The 18,382-nt window shown below is 33.6% G+C and overlaps 1 protein-coding gene across 1 annotated transcript in view; it reads left to right on the forward strand.

Moving 5' to 3' along the window:
- The window catches only part of LOC150093819 (histone-lysine N-methyltransferase 2C-like), a 1,065,326-nt gene that overhangs the window by 131,933 nt on the left and 915,011 nt on the right, over positions 1–18,382 (forward strand). Inside the window, exon 10 of the mRNA XM_090412524.1 lies at positions 16,931–16,988. Within this exon, the coding sequence (XP_090268650.1) occupies positions 16,931–16,988 (58 nt within the window). The remainder of the gene's footprint in view (positions 1–16,930; positions 16,989–18,382) is intronic.

Raw genomic sequence — 18,382 nt, forward strand, 5'->3', positions numbered from 1 at the left:
CATCTGCTAATTGGTGCCTATAACTATTCTCAATCCTTTTTCTGTATAATTTCCTAATGTTTTTTAATCTGAGATTGGTAAGGTCTACAGAGAAATAATTTGGGTAAGTAATGCATTTTTGCATCTCAACACTGATATCATTTTTACAGTTAACCTCTGATTACAAGTATATAAAATTATGTAAAGCTGTGTAAAATTTCAAACTTATAGAAACTGCTTTCAGTTTAAGAAGAATCGTCATAAAAAATTTCTAGTTATGTTGGCATATATTTTGTTTTCCCTTGGTTACTCTGCATGTGCATCTTCTTTGCCTCCTTCCTTTAACTGATAAGGTTTTTCATTGCTTCCTGTAATATCAATATCATCCACAAATGCCAGAATGCATACTGACTTTTAGAAGATAGTTTCTTTCCTCCTTGTATTAATACTAGGATCTCTGAAAACCTTTTTAAATGCTACCTTTAACAATAAGTAAACTTTAGTATCTCCTTATCAAACAAATTTTTTTTCATGTATTGGACCAGACATGCCCTAAATTTTAATATGAGAGTAAATGGTTTTCATTGTAGCTGCGACTAAGGTAGTAGGTTTTCATGGAATCTGTACTTTCTCCATTGCAGTAAAATTATATCTGTTTGTGTATGCATGCAGCTCTAAAGTATGAAGAAATGGCGTGTTTCAATTCCAGATTAATTTCATTTTTCAAGTATTTGGCATATATCAAAAAATCTGGTCATTTGCAGATCTTCCTTAACAGAATTCACATTTATTAGAATTCACATTGGTAATCACCATGGCATTCTCATTGTTTTATGAATCCAGATTTTGGCAATAAGTTGACATTTATTTGCCAGCTTTACAATTCTGCTTGTATCTTATCTATTTGGCACCTTTATTGTTCTTGAGTTTTCCAACAGCTGCTTCCACTTCTGCAGTTGGTCGACTGCTTCTGAATCTTCTTGGCTCTCTATTTTATAGACACTAAATATTACATGTTACTTAGTGGATAAAATGTAAAACCAAATAATTAAAATTATAGCAGATGCAAAGAATGAAATAAGTTTGAATAAGGTGAGCAGTGCTAATGTAATTCATGTAGAACAGACAGATTTTCAAAATACAGTAAAACCCCGAAGTTACACAGTAGGTGGGACCAACAAAAAAGCTCGTAAGTCGAATTCGCATAACTCGGGGTATAATTTTGCATGTAATTTATACATACAAACATACAATTGGGATCAAAGGTTTACAAAAACACCAATATTTTTTAAAAAATATAATCATAATTGTAGTTTTTCGTACATAAAAAAAAGAAAGTTATGTCGATGTTTTCATAAAATCTAATAGATTCGTCTGAAGGCATGTCTTTTTCTTGTCACGCAAAATTTCTTCATAGCAAGCTAATGATTTTTTTATTCCTTGCCTTGTGGCTACAATTTGTTCCTCGTTAGAATCTATGTCCTCCAAAATCTGTAATCCTTTCTTTTATGATTGTTCTTACTGTGGATTCCTGTAGATCGAACTTCTTTGCTAGCTCACAAATTTTCATTCCACCTTCAAAATCCTTAATAATGTTGAGTTTTGTTTCCAAAGTCAATGTTTTTCTTTTCTTGCTAGCAGTAGAAGAATCGGACTTGCTTCTTTTGGATGACATTATTATTTTTTATGTGATAAAATTTTTATCAAGAACATAACATTAAACAATCGCAAGGTTTGTAGACTATAAAAATCGTGTATGAATGGAGACCATGCAAAACACGTCAGTGCTTGTTCACAGCATGTGTGACACTGGCAAATACGGCCAGCACCTGAAAGATACTACTAGTGGTGAGGCGTGAAGTGGGACGGGAATACGTACATATAAGAAACCACGTAACTCCGGATTTGCGTCAGTCGGGATATGACTGTATAGGTAAAAATTTTTTTAGGGAAGGGGAATTTTGGCATGTAGATGACATGATTGGAGTAGGATTATTTTTAGTAGACTTTACAAAACAGAATCTACAGACAAAAAACAATTTGGGGGATACCACCAAGCCACAAATGTATGTGATAATCCTAATGAATTCTAAAAAAAAAATTCTATGGCATTCTGTATTCCATGCTCTATGCATTCTGTATTCCATGCTCTATGCATTCTTTATCATTTAAATATCAATCATTTAAACTTTAAATAACATGCTAAACAAATTTCAAATCTGTTTAGCATTTGAAATTTTCTAAATAGGAGAAATTGGCATCAATGTTATTTAACATTGATGCCAATTTCTCCTATTTAGAAAATACTAGAAAAAGGAAAGAGATGACTCATTATTTTGACTGAATGATTCAAAACTGAATTTTGAGATTTTTTTTTCCTATTTGAATACAACAATATCATTTTTTAAAAAAAAGGTGTATGATACTCAAAAAAATATCATTATCGAGAATGGTGGATGAGCTGATTGCTTTCAAAGATTATCTGAACAACTTGTATCCCAATATAAAATTCACTCTTGAACTAGAATAACACAAAAAAAAGACCTTTCCTTGATATCCTTGTCAAAGTAAATAATGAGGAAAACGATGAGTGTACAGAAAACCTACCGCAATGGTAAGATTTTTAAATTCTGTGTCTCATCACTGTCCATTGCAAAAGATAGGTATAATTAAAACTTTACAAAGCAGGGCATACAACATATCAATCACATCACTTAAAACGAATGAAGAACTGCACTACCTCAAACAGAACCTCGTACTTAATGGTTTTGAATCCAAGATAATCAGAATAATTCTTAATCTAACCAACAGTGTGAGTATCACTGAAGTTTGGGAAACTCTTAACAATGTCATTGTGACAACAGCAAATAGAGTACTAGGAAAATTATGTACAGGCGTATATAACCCAGGGTCACCACTAGCCCATACAGTGCCTTTGTGCAAATTAGAAAAAGGTATCCCTTTCACAAGTAATTTTTTTAAGTTAATTTATTATTTATTTCTCATAAATTAACTAACATAAAGTCATTCTGTATAAATTTTTAAAATCAAATTATTGAGTATAAAAGAACAGAAAATCTGAATTTTTAATCACAATAATTAGAATCATGCCCTTAAACAAAATTTCAAGAATGCAATCACATTGCCTTACATCAAGAATGTCACAGACAAAGTGGTTGCATTGCTCTGCGAGTACAATGTAAAAGTCTTAAACTCTACAAAAAATATCAAGATTCTGTACATTCACCAAAACCTACATATCACCCCATGAAAACATGAGGCATCTGCTGTAAGATTCATTGCTTTTGTGGCATTTGTTATGTAGGCCATACAGGAAGGTCGGCAGAGATTCGCATATCTGAACACATAAAAGACATCAAAAAAAAAAAAAAAGAAGAGAGCAAAAATCATCCTGGCGTTCCACACAACCACTACTGGCCATTAAGTACTTTGGCAACAAACAAAAATGTCATGTATTGATCATAACTGTTTTACAAAACATTGCAATAAAAATCAAGGCTTAATTTTACATTCAGTATGGTCTGCTTTCATCAAAAATTTAACTGCCAAGGACCTGTGATATAACATGTGTGATACCACAGAACGTGATAGCAACAACCAGCAATGTTCCAATATACATACTATAATGAATTTACCATTTGTATTCTGGTTTATCAATTATATATTACAGTTGTGAAGTTATCAACAACATCTAATATGTGTAATTAATTGTTAATAGGCTTTTATTGTGTAAAACTTTTATGTATCAGTACCCGTTGTCATGTAAGTCTTATGATTTACAAAACGTGTCGGGTTTTAATTGCTTATTTTTATTAAACTCTTTAGTTACATAATAATGCGGTCTCAATATGGAAAACTTCTCACAGAACTGCTAAACTACAGAAATTTATGTTTGCAATATCATAGTCTTTTTAGTGTTCTAAATGAAATCTAGCATTATGAGTAATGTGATGTTGATGGGACATCAGCATAGGAGGGACTAAAAACCTTGTTTTCCAAAATCTAGAAGTATCAGATCGACAATATATTTGCATCAAGAATTTGCTGGATACATTTCAAAATACTTTTGTTACTTTCAGGATATATTTAACTTTGGCATTATCAGTCACTAGTATTGCTTTCACATCCTGAAACCAGTGGCCATAAATTCTTGTGGGGAAGTTTTAGTTTCCTTTTATTGAACAGAGTATACCTTCAGAGAATTAAAATTTATTTAAATCTGTTTAAGCTACATGATGTCTTTTTATGACCAAATTTAGTGACCATTTCTATAGAAAATGAGTTAAGTTACTAGAACAAGTATGCATTGAAGCTGACATAAGGAATTTTGTTTCCATGAAAGCAAGAAAAGTAACTATTTTATAACAATTTATTATATTCTAGTGACTTTGATTCTAATTATTGTGATTAAAAATTCAGATTTTCTGTTCTTTTATACTCGATAATTTGATTTTAAAAATTTATACAGAATGACTTTATGTTAGTTAATTTATGAGAAATAAATAATATAGTAACTTAAAAAAAATTACTTGTGAAAGGGATACCTTTTTCTAATTTGCACAAAGGCACTGTATGGGATAGTGGTGACCCTGGGTTATATAGTCTGTACATAATTTTCCTAGTACTCTATTTGCTGTTGTCACAATGACATTGTTAAGAGTTTCCCAAACTTCAGTGATACTCACACTGTTGGTTAGACTAGACAAGCTTTCATTAATTTTCATCATGTCTGGCTTTAACTTCTGATTTCATCAGTTTTTCCTTTACTAAACTTTCTGGCATGGGATCCATGCACCTTCCTTGCATAACCGGATAGCGGCCAGTCAGTATTTGGTCATTTATAGGATACGATGTCCATCAAATTTTATAAGTGTTCTGCATCTGTTAGAAGATGATCAATTTGGTTAAAGGTGTTTCCTTTGGGAGACTTCCAGGTCATTTTTTGGATGTTCTTATGATACAACATTGTATTACCAATAACCATGTTTCTTGAGGAAGCAGAATTGATCAGTCTGATCCTGTTATCTATAAGGTAAAAAATTCTAAATTTCTGATTTGAATTTTTTAGTTTTTGACGTAAATTTTTGATTTTAGTTATAAAAATTAAATATTTACAGTGCACATATTTAGTTCATTATGAAAATTTCAGGAAGTGACACATTAAATTAATGTAATGTTAAAAATTTAAACAGAAATTTTAGATTTTTATTTTTATAATTTCATACTCTTCTAGTTCTTATGTCTTTTATTGTTTGGATTTGTACTTTTTCATGTTTTTTGTATGCTTTATGTATTGTTCTATCCAATATTTGCACAACATCTATCATACTTCACTTGGAATTCAATCACAATCGTGGTGCCCAAAACAGACTTGGCAACCGATTCCACTTATTTGCCACTCTGCAAGCAAAAAATTAGTCCTCACACCCTTGTTAAAAGCACTCTTGTTCAATTCCCAAGGATGATCCCTAGTTCTCATACACCACCACACCGGTTCTGAAAAATTTCCTCTATCGATCCTTTAACTAATTTAAATGTCTCAATCATATCACCTGTTTTCTGCTGTCAACCAATTTCTGTAACCCACATATCTTTAACTCCTCATAATGATGCTTTTTGTCCATTTAACTTCCACTTGATTTATCCTTCTAACTCTAGGTGTGCAGTCTGCTATTATTTCTCTCAAACGCTACTCCTTTACCAATTCCAATGCACTATCAGCATCCAACCCTTGCAGTTTCTCAATGCCATGCATGACATTGCTGCATGCAATTTCCTGAGTCTGTCATACTTATCAGCCCTGTGATTCTGCATATATCTCCTCTTAACTGAAAATTCCATATATTTAGTCACCTTCAGGTCAATACCACATGATTGCTCTCACCAGTTAGTGACAATGTGGTCATCTTGGTTACAGACCAATCCTCTGATGCAATTACTAGATCTAGCACTCTCAAACCCCTGATACCTTCCATTACATGCTGCCTGAAGTAATTATTCCTTAGTAACTGTATGAATTGCATTTTAGCTTCCTCCCATCTGTTCTTCCCTCTGTCCAATCCATGTTCTCATAGCTGAAGCCCCCATAATAATTACTCATAATTTACTCATTGAGCTGGTTTGCTGATGCATGCTATCTGCATCTTTGCATTTTCCCTACCATAGCAGCAAAATACACACACACACACTAGGTTCACAGCTATTCCAGCTATCGTTACACTTTATACTAACTATCCCATTTTGGTTTTTACCAACTTAAATTTCTTACTAACTTAAGCATTTTTTTGTACATTTTTAAGAAAAAATGTGCTTGATAAGAAAGTAATGAAATTGTAATTTTTCAGGTGGGTGCAAAAGATTGATGTTAGTAAAGTTATTAGAATGCAAAAGGGCAAAGTGAAGAGTTCTTTTAGCAGGAATGAATGCTTTGAAAAGAGACAGGTATGGTATAAGGAGGACATGAAAGAGTTACTGAAAATAGCAAAAGAGAAGAGTGAAAGAGTTAGTGAGGCTGTTGCAATGATATGACATGTGAGTTGAGTAGGGCCATGATTGTAAATGGATGAATGTGTAGGTTGCAGGAGGAATGATGTGGAGTTTATGGATTTGTAGAGTGAGTTTGGTGGACAAAGATACTTATACAATGTGGATGGTTTGCGCTAGAATATGTTTTTGTTCAGATTTTCCTGATTTGCTGAATTTCCTGATTTCCAGAAAATTAGAACTATTAGTTCTAATTTTCCTGATGCAAAGTTTGCAAAGCTAAGCAAAATTTGATGCCACGTAGACAAATAATGTTGGAAATTATATCTTTTATTTTTTTGTAATTTTAGTAGAAAAAAATAATAATATTGTGATTATTTCTGGATAACTACAAGTATGTTGCTTTTTTTTACATGGCCAACTCATATCCACAATCATGGTTCTATTAATAAGAATAAATAATGCGCACAGAAAATGAATGACATGCGACTTAATCCTTGCTCTCTTTCATACGTTAAGGATTTTAAAGGAGCTCTAAGTGCTCCCAAATATGAAAATGGTATTCATACAGTTGGAGAGATCTGTGAATATGTAGAGTTAAGTGTTGTTTAGAGGTAATGTCTTTAGCAAAGGAGAGAACCTAATTTCTTGCAAGTTGAGGAGGAAATATTTGTAATATGCTAATGCCAAGAATAATGCACACAGATTGAAAGTGTGTTATCCCCTAGATAGTTATTCATGTTTGGTATCACTGGACGCTGTATGCTCACTCTCATATCTCATAGTAGGGCCGGCAGAAGCAGACCTGCATTGCAGGCGGGCGCCACTACAAGGTGGGCGCCATTTTGAAGTGTTAGTATGAAGTTTCATTCTTTCTTTAAATTTTTGCAAAAGAATTAAGTAATAATAATTAGGTAAGTCAATATAATTACTGCAAATTTACAGTTACAAATTTACAAAAAATTCTTGTAAATTCTTTCCACGTGATTATGACAAAAATAAAAATAAATAAATAAATTGCCATTTGTTTGGGGCACCAATTTCAGCTTTGCAGGTGGGCGACATCTGGTCTAGCACCGGCCCTGTCTCATAGAGTTCTGGGAGTGAAGCATTCTGCTAGAAATGGAGTCATAGATTCCCTTTCCACAGAAAGTTAGTAGGTCAATTATAAGCATCCATGCCTATGATGAGATTCAAACCTTCAGCCTTGTGACTGGAGAGTTGATATGCTAATCAATCAGTCCAATGTGGATTATCCCAAGAAAAGAAATTTCATCTTATCCAGTGATTTTTGTCATTAAAAAAATTGTAAAAAATAAGACCAGATTCAATTTTTGCTAGCACTAAAATTAACACAGTTGTCAGAATCCCACTAATGAATGGTTTGAAATTAGAATTTAGGAAAGCTGATATTCTAAAAGTTTTGATCAACTAAACTTTTAGAATATCAGCTTTTAGAATTTTAGAATATAACTTAGAATTATTGCACCAGTTCTAGGAAAAAAATTACCTTTAAACAACTGGTGCAAGGTTTGTCAGAGGAGGAGGAGGACTGCAGTGTATTGTTAGCAGTAAAACTGTGGGTTGAATTTACAGTCAACTGGAGAAGATCACTTATGTATTTATACATAAGAATAAGAGCAGGTGAAAGAACAAAGCCCACTGGTAACTTCAGCATTAGTGGCATAGTTTGAGGATAAAGATCCATATACCTTCACATGCAGTACATGACCAGAGAAGAAGCTGCTGCAACCCAGAAACAGAAGACAGACCATATGATGGATGCTTACTTAATATGTCTCCATGTTATCTGAATAGCTTGGGGGAATGGCATCTTCAGATAGCAGAGTTTTCCACACTTAGAGATGTCTGGAATGATTCTTTCACACAATGCACAATTGTGCGCTAAAGTGGAGCCATTGTGTGTCAGATGTGAATTTTGTTATCACAATAATAGTGCTCATGTCATGAATTCCTTAAAAAAGTAATAATAGATATTAATTTATAATGCATAGAGAAAAACAAAATTATTGACGAAAAAGAAAAGAAATGAAAGATGCCTGAATTGTATTTTTTGTTTGGAATATGAAATATTAGTTCTTTAAAATTTATACAGTACACTTATAACTTATGCATATGAAAAGGAAATGAATACATGCATAAAAAAATGTAAACCAAGGCACAAAAACTTATTGCTTCCATCTTCCTGCAGTTGGTAAAGAAGCAGCAAACCAAACTTTGTGCTATGAAATGGGAAGTTTTTCTGTGCAACACACCAATGACAACTTGCTGAATTTGTTAAATTAATTTATTTGCACAAATTAAATGTAATTTAATTTATTATTTGACAAAAGTTTTTAGAAACTTACTTAACTAGATAAGAGTGAACAGCGGTTTCTTTTGTATGTGCATATTCATTTGATGTTGTAAGCCTTCTGCATTCCAAACAAAAGTACACTTCAGGACCTTTTTTCATCAATTATTTCATTTTTCTGTATGTATTGTTTATTCTTATTAATAGATCCATGCTCACACAAATCTGAAAACAAACCCAAACTCAACATCACCAGAGTTAAAGATCGGTACTATCAACGTAAGAAGCCTGAATGGCAAAGAAATGGAGCTAGCTGAGGAATTAGATAAGTACCAGATCGACATAATAGGGGTGACTGAAACAAAAAAGACCAAAACTGGTGAGATCTTTCTGAGCAATAAATGCAAAATGTTATATTCAGGCAATGACAATCAAGGAAAAGAAGGAGTAGCCATAGTATTCAACACAAAATACGAGGCTAATCTTCTTGAATGGCAGTCAGTCTCAAGTAAAGTAATGTGGGCAAATATGAGAATGGGGAACTGGACAATGAGACTTATTTGTGCCTATGGTCCCACAGAAGGTTCTACTAAGGGAGAAGTGGAGGAATTTTTTGAAGCTTTAGAAAAAGAAACTGACACAATGAAAAAGGAAAAGTTAGTCCTTGTTGGGGATCTAAATAGCAGAGTAGGAAATGATTGTGAGACATACAAAAATATTTTGGGAAAATTTGGAGAAAAGAGCAAAGCTAATAATAATGGCAAATATCTGTTGGATTTCTGCTCAGGACATGGACTGGTTATTACTAACACCATGTTCCAACATAAAAATGTGCACAAATTCACATGGAGAGAAGAGGCTAGGAATAAGAAAAGTCTCATTGACTATGTTATTGTTGATAGTGATGTTTTCTCCCTGGTGCAGGACACCAGAGTGTACAGAGGATTTGAAATTGGAAGTGATCACTATTTAGTCTTGAGCAGGATAAAATTGAATATCATATTGAAAAGAATAACATGTAAGAAAGTTTTAAAGCGAATAAAAGTTGAGCAGCTCTCAGATGTGAACTGTAGACTATAATACAGAAAGATTATTGAAAAGAAAATGAAAGAGTTTGAGAACAGGAATCAAACCTTGGAGATTCAGTGGCAAACTTTCGAACTGGTTGGTTCTCTTCAGAGACCAGGCAGAAACCTTAAGAGAGCAATAACTCTCTTTCAGTACTAAGGAACCTGAAGTGTCAGAGAGGTTTATTTTTTGTAAGTGAACTCTTGGTGGTGTGTAAAGTATTTACTAAAATAAAGAGCCAAAAGAGAACCAACTAGTTCGAAACAGCTGTCAGGCCAGTGAAACCTTATCAAAATGAACCAATAAAAGGCATACATATGGACACTTGGGCAAACATTCACGTCTTCTATACAGTTTGTAGTAGGGCAACTCATAAATGCGGCGAGTGTATTCCCGTAAGCTCTAAGCTCTCTGGTCAACTTTTTTACGAAACTTCTTTCATAGTTTCTACATTCGGCTTTTAAATAATCCTGGATTTAATATCTACTTGATTTATATAATTTTGCTTCACTGAACTGAAGCCTTTTGGCTCTTTATTTTTGTAGTTACATTACTAACTTCCGATCAACAATTTTCCTCCAAATTTTCCTCAAATGTTATTTGTGAAGGCTCCAACATTATCAGATTTTATATTTCTTGTCTTCTAAGGTGCTTTTTACTATATCAATCCACCTACATCTTGGACTTCCTCTGGATCTTTTTTCCTGCCAACCTGGCAAAGAAAACTTGTTTTGCTAATCTTTCCTCTCCCATTCTGTTTAAGTGACCATACCATCTGAGATTAGCTCTGCTAACACATTCCTGGAACAATGGCACGTTCTTTACTAATATCCTCATTTTTAACATGTTTGCGCCAGATCGTGTCTGCATGTGTGTAAACCGCTGGTGGGAGGTAGCTTTAGCATATGTTATGCCACTTCCACGTCAGGTGGTTCCATTTTCACAAAGTTTATATGGCATGTTAGTTGCAACTTTTTCAGTAAAATTTTATTTGTAAAATTAGAATTTGTGGAATGTCTTGATGATATCAAATATCTTAAATGTAATTCAAATTGATTTCAAGTTACATATAATGTATGTAATGTGTGTGTGTGTGTGTGTGTGTATATATATATATATATATATATATATATTCTCATATTGATTTTTTTGCTTTATATAAATTGTGTGCTTTCTGTATCCAGTGACTGCATTATAAACAACTGTTATATGTATTTTCTGGAACTGAAAATTTGAAAGAGGATGTTAGAACAAATATGTTTAGTTAGCTGCTACATGTTTCCACTACAGTAAATCTGTTTTGCTTGCATCATATAGTCTGTGGAAGGGGAGTGTTTTTCCATTATGAGTGTCATTTCAGTTGTCTCTAATTACACTAATTATTGCTAAGTATAGTACTTAGACTAATAGACTATAAATGTCTATGTACTCTGTTTAGTGATAAATAAAGCTACTTGTTTTCCTTGCTTCTGCAATATAGTGTCTGTTGAGGTTGAACATTTTTCACAGTATAGGAACATTTTTATATTCCAGTCTTTGGAAACAACAGGTGTAGTAAAACTTTATCTATTCCTCAATAAAAATGAATACTTCTTTGTATTATAAGAAGTGGTTGATTGACAACAAAATACCAGTGCATTATTGATAAGACAGAAGAGCCGCTAACAAAAAAAAAAGAAAAAAATAATGAATGTAGAATTCGCAAAAGGGATGGATAATTCTGATGATGATGATGATGATTGGAAATTATGTATCCTATTACTTGTAAAATGTATACTAATTCTCAGCAAACAAATGGAAAATTCTTAGAAAACAAAACAAACTAGAAATAAAGCTGAGCAATAAATACACATAAGCACAACAATTTTACAAGATGATTTGCTTCCTCATCAACCCACATGTATTTCTGTCATGTCTAAATAATTCACCTAATCAACATTATTAGCTCATTGGATTAGTCCCTCCCTATAGTTATTTACTGAACTACCAAATGTATACAACAGCTGTTTATTATTGGTTAATTATTTATACGAGGAGGTTCTCTATATTTAAACCACACCTAGTTCAAAAACAAACCTGACTAAAAGTATTCAATACATTAGCCCTACCAGTCTTAATGTATGGAAGCGAAATCTGGACGATAAAACAAACAAAGATTAATAACAGCAGAAATGAAGTTTATAAGAAAAACTGCAAAGTATACCCTATTTGATCACAAAAGAAACTAAGAAATTATGAAAGAATCAAACCAAGAACCAGTAATAGAAAAAAATTAAAAAATATAAACATAAATGGGTGGAACACTTTTAAAGAATGAAAATAGAAAGATTACCAAAACAAGCCATTAAGAAAAAGAAAACCAGGACGTCCTCTTAAATGATTCAACGATGACTTCTAAGGCCAGAACAGGCCATGCTAGGTATAAATCCTTGATATGCATGATGATGAGGAGGAGGCTCTTTGGCAAATCTGGACTGTAAATGGGTATTGAGTAGCAGCATCTCTTGTTCTTATGATTTTGGAGGAAAATGGTGGAATGGTGGGTAATTCAAAAGGACATTGTCTGTGAAAGTATCTGTACAACAGACATAGGGCAGAAACTGAACATTTACGGGAGAGGAATTGAAGTGGATCTGTGTGTGTGTGTGTGTGTGAGAGAGAGAGAGAGATTATTAAATAACCAGATTGATTGTCTTCTTTTGGATAGCACTGAGCAAACTTAAAGGGAATTTTGGCACACCACCCCAAATACATGGGGCAATATTCAATGGCTGGGCAGATTTATATAGAGTTAGCAGCTGTCTAGAGGGACAGGTCAATCCAAGGAGGAAAATTTGATTATGTGTGAATATCAGGTTATTATTAGGGAAGGGATATGAGCTCTTTCTTGAAGAGATCAGAGAAGATTGAATTTTGGTGGCATTAAAGTTATACAAAGTTGTGTTTGACCCATTAAACCATAGTTAGGAGATTGGAGTTCTAGAGATTGGACACGGTGGATCTTAAGGGTTCTAACTATTGGATATTACAAGGTTTGTCAAATGAAAAAAAGTGGAGTGTACTGTCATCTATGAAGCTGTGGATAGGATTTGAAGTCTCTGAGAGTGCAAACCCTGGGATACCCCAGCATTGATAGGGAAATCTGAGGAAACCGCCCACAATGACTCGTAATGAGTGACTAGTGAAAAAGTTGGCAATTTAGTTGCAGAGGGTGGGAGCCCTCTGCATCTAGATTTGCCAACTAGAAACTCCATTCTACCAGATCATAGGATGGCAGTGTGCAAAGTAGGTCCTTTGCTAAACTCGATCAACTGTTTTTGAAATGAGAGTGATCACATGAGTTTCCTGACATTTTTCCATGGCTTGAGTCCATTGATAGCAGAAACTGAACTTCATGAAAAAGAATGCGAAGAGGTCAGAGTGCGTTTCAGAGTTTGGAGACCAGTGATAATGGTGGCAGAATCCATATTGCTGGTTATTGATTAGTTGGTGGGTCTCCAGGCAGTACATTTTGAAAAATTATGGAGACAACTACAGTGTTGAAGTAAAACTTTAGTTTAATATAAACCAAAATCAACACTCGACGTTTCAACCTTCATATCAAGGTCATGATCTGGAGCATACACAATATATACAGAGAAACAAGCTGCACTACAATCTAAATGGTTTGCTGAAGTTACTGACCAACCGTTACTACAATTATTGGCCTGACCTCTGGTGGAAAAAAAAAAAACCTTTACTACAGCAAAGCTAGAGTCCTATTATTATTATTTATTAAGTTACAAAACTAAATTGGGCTGGAGAGCAACATGTTTATATATATATATATATATATTTTTTTTTTTAAATAAAACAATGTAATTATACAATGACCTTCATAGTATTAGAGAGAACAAAAGTGAGAGCAATTGAATGGTAGTTTGTTGGCCAACTTTTATTGAAATAGGCTGGATGTGGACCTGTTTCCATGCTGTCGGGTAGATGCCAGTCGAATAGGATAGATTGCAGAGGCAATACAGGACAGATGTTAGTTTTGGCAACTTTTGAATACAATAGCTGGAATACCATTATAAACACAAACAAGATGCCTTGTTTGTGTTCATAATTTCATATTATTAAGGAGTCTTTGGATTTCTTTCTGGAAGAAGACTTTGGGTGACATGGGGGTGAGCAGTTCTTAGTAACGTGTGTGTCGAGGGGGTAACTTTTCCCTGGTCATGAGTGCAGGAATTGGAAAAGAAGAGTGATGCCAGTAAGTCAGCCTTGCTTTTGGGTGAGGTGGCTGTAGTACTATCTGTATGTGAATATTGGAAACATGGGTGGACAAAAGTCGCACCCAGTGGCCTTGGCAAGGAACCAGAAGGCACGACTGCCATTTGGAAATGAGGCAAGTTTGCAACACTTGGCCCTTTCAAAATGCGATGTGGATTTGTTGATTATTCTTTTACAGCTCTTGCAAGCTGCAATCCGGATGGAGGTAGCAACTCATTGTGTGCCGATTTTTTTTTCTTGTACTATGTTGGTGCACTTTTTTTGAGAATGAAGGCTTGGATGATGGCTGAGGATTCTGGGTGGAATGAGGGATGAAGGCCTTGATTCGTGTGAGGACGATTTCTGTTATTCAGTATGAGTGAGTGTTTGAATCAGGAGAAATGAAGTAGTAGTCACATATCGGATGACCAAATGGGATGATCACTGTGACTTCTACTCCTCCTTTCCATGGTCTGACTACCACTTTAAAGGACATGAGACTAAGAACCGTTGGGCAAAGGAGACGTGTGAGGTTGCTGCTTTTCCAAATACACTAATATCCACAGTGTATTTGGAAAAGGAGCTTGTTAACAAGAGATGTTAGCAGATTGGAGGAGGGGGGGGGGTTGTTGGGTATTCTGGTAGGGGGATTAACAATCTATGTTAGGTCATTACTAATGGCAAATACTTCAGCATCTCTATCTGCTTGGTTGGTGAAACTGGAGAAGGGAAGCCAATTTGAGTTTTTGTGAAGTCCCCAAGAAGAATGACCTCACCATCAGGATATTTTGATTCAGCTCTCTCTATCTAAAATCTAATTTATATGTTTATGATCCAATAAGCACAAATGACCTGTGCTTATGGTTGAAGATATTCAGAAATAAAGAAAACCACAGGAGGTTTTGAGTTATTAGAAATGATTGCAATAAAGAGAAAGAAAAAGAAACATTCTTAGTGAAGTCTTACAGAGTAGAAAAAGACTTTTAGAATTCATCCTTCTGTCAGTTACTGTGACCACTAACATGTATTAGCTCTATTACTGATTACTTTTAGTATGTTATTTTTATTGTCACCTATCGGCTGTTTCCTAAAATTTTTGTTTTCTTTTTGAAATTTTCAGAAATCATTAGTGCACCATAGTTTGATTTTTTCTTTCAAGAACTTTTATTATTTTTAATTTCTTACATTTTAGTTTTGCAATTACTGTAAATTCTGTAAATACTGAATGAAATAGTAAATATCTATTTACTTGCTTGATGGCAGAAAAAAGACTCCATTAGACAACCACAATCTATCTGGATTTATGCAGTCAGTTATGTCTCAGAAGACTGAAATGTTAGTTGTGACCATATTTGAAACTAAATAAATAAGATTAATTTGGATGAAAATTGTTGAGAGGAAGCTAATGCAAATGTAATCATGTGTTTGTTTTGCTGTTGTCCAGTTAATAATTCCTCTCTCATATGGAGTTTTACTTATGTAAAACCAACCAAGTAGTAATAATCAAGTAGTTCCATGTGTTCAGTATTCCTATCAATTACCTTTACTCATCTTTTAAACCTGATTCAAAATGAAGACATATAACATTTCACTCACAGCTGTTAAAAAAATAAACAGAATAAGATTGATTTCATTTGTAAACATTTTGATTTGTAGCATTTGTAAAATTGTTCATGCATATGCATATCGGGGGGGGGGGGGGGAAAGAAAATCAGTTCTTGTCTTTCATTAACTTTTTTTTTCTAAATAAAATAATTGTAGAATAGTATGCAAAATTTTGTATTCCCATTCAAGTGCCATCTCCTATCTAGGAGGTTGATTACTATGATGTGACTTATGGTTAACTGTGGGCTTTATGACATGTAGTGTGGACCCTATCTCTTCCACATATTGTTGTAAGTATTCATGGCTAAATCCATGTGTGTTCATGGGGCTAGTTTTCCTGTTCTGGGAGACAAAAAAACCTGAGATTCCAGGTGGGGAAAAAAACCCTACCACAGTAGAAGAGCGGCTGACTCACCTTTAGTTGAAAGAGACCAGATAAACTTCCTCACGTCATGGACGAGAATTGAACCACCCAGGTCTTTCCGATCAAAGGGTTTCGTCTATGCCGACTGAGCTACGTAGGCTCTCGATTTTGTATTAATCATATAAATTAATACAAAATCTCGGTTGTTATGGTACATTTTAAAAAATAAATATTTAATGACTTTAAACCAAGATAAAATATTAAGTTTTAATGAAAATGATACAACTAGTTTCAGCCTTTTACAGCCTTCATCAGGTATCCACTAAAGGTAGAACACAATAATAAAAATTGAAGTTACAAAAAACTGAGAATTACAGGCAAAAAATGCAATACATAATTGACACAAAAAAATTTGTATTTTTCAAGTTGTTCTATCTAACGTGCTATTGTTTGTTGCATGTGTGCTTGCAAGTTCTCGTGAACGCCAGTATTGAACAACTGCAGCATGGTTATCAGGGATGTTGTAACTCAAATTGCTGTTTTCTCTCTCTCTCTCTCTCTCTCTCTATATATATATATATATATATAGAGAGAGAGAGAGAGAGAGAGAGAGCTTTCATACACAAGAGGTCGACCTATAAACACATCATTGCCATGTGTTGAGGTACTGATGAAGACCAAGATAGAAGTTTATTGAGGTTTTTTTTTTTTGAAGAGCTGCAAGTTGTAGTTAGTTGGGAATACTTCATTAGGAGCACAGTATATTTCAATTATGAAATACCTTTTAAATATATTGTGAGTAATATATAATTTATTTATGTGTATACATTTTTCATATTTTTTAGGACATAAAAACACTCTCTCTTCTTTGTTCAATACATATTTTTCAAGCACCATCTTTAGGTGAGTATTATAGAATAATTACATTCTAGTTTTGTATTTGAATTGTTTGATTCCTGGTTGCAGAATTATAGATTTGATAAATCAGTTATTAAGTGTGTTAAATATAATCAACAGTTAACATTAACTGAATTGTTAATTAAAAATTATAAAGCAAATAAATTATAAAAAAAAAGATAAGAGTAATAATAATAAATTAATCATAACCAGTTTACTTGGAAATAATTTTGAATGATCCCACTTAGGAATTTAGTCCTGACATATATCTGCTTAATCAGTCCACTTTGATTATGCTCATTCAGTGAGATTAGGAATAGTGTTTGGAAATTTCAAAGACAAATGATTTCCAATTTATTTAAATTAAGGGGATATTAAATCCCACATTATTTCAAAGCTGAATAAGAAACTCAAAGATAGAAATCTAATCTAAGAGTTTCATGCCGAATATAGAAACTACATAAAGTTAGAGTCCAAGAGTAAGCCAACACCTGGTAGATTATGTTCATTCAGTGAGATTAGGAATAGTGTTTGGAAATTTCAAAGACAGATGATTTCCAATTTATTTAAATTAAGGGGATATTAAATCCCACATGATTTCAAAGCTGAATAAGAAACTCAAAGATAGAAATCTAATCTAAGAGTTTCATGCCGAATATTGAAACTATATAAAGTTCGGCGAGTCCAAGCGTATGCCAACATATGGTAGTGCGATGCCAATTAAACTCTTAGATAGATTAGATTTCTATCTTTGAGTTTCTTATTCAGCTTTGAAATAATGTGGGATTCAATATTTCCTTAATTTAAATAATTTTTACATCGCCGAATTGAAGCCTCTTGGGCTCTTTATTTTAAATAAATGATTTCCAGTTTTCATAAGGGTGGTGGTTCTTCACATGATTATATTAAAACAGCAAACAAACCCAAGGAAACTTGCAGACCAAATCTGGGAAAAGCATTGATGGATTCAACCAGGAAAGTATGTGATGAGGTTATTTACAAGGATTAAAATTCAGAACTTCATGGTGGATTCAGGAAGTTAGAAACAACCATGGAAAGGGAGAAAGCATATTGAAAAAAAGACTGGCAAATAAGTTGATGTGCTTTGAGAGAATGCAGAGAAAAAGGTAAGAAAGTGAAATAATGTGTAAAATAGCTTTTGATTAGACATTTGATTCCCTCTGTTCAGAAAGATTTTTGTAAAGCTACAGAAGATAAATACTAGCAAGTGGCAAACTGTTCTACATGCTATTGAAAAAAAAAAAGCCTAGAAATGGCAGAATGTTCTGAATGTGTGGAGTATTTTGAATACTCCACACATTCAGAAAGAATAAGAAACTTGGGAAAGAATAAGCTGGGTTCAATTTGAATATGAATTGCCAGGATTACAATTTCAAGTT

This window comes from Typopeltis vanoorti, chromosome 23 (genome assembly GCF_054136105.1).
Source record: "Typopeltis vanoorti isolate ZY-2024b chromosome 23, IOZ_Tvanoo_1.0, whole genome shotgun sequence".
NCBI classification, from domain to species: Eukaryota; Metazoa; Arthropoda; class Arachnida; order Uropygi; family Thelyphonidae; genus Typopeltis; species Typopeltis vanoorti.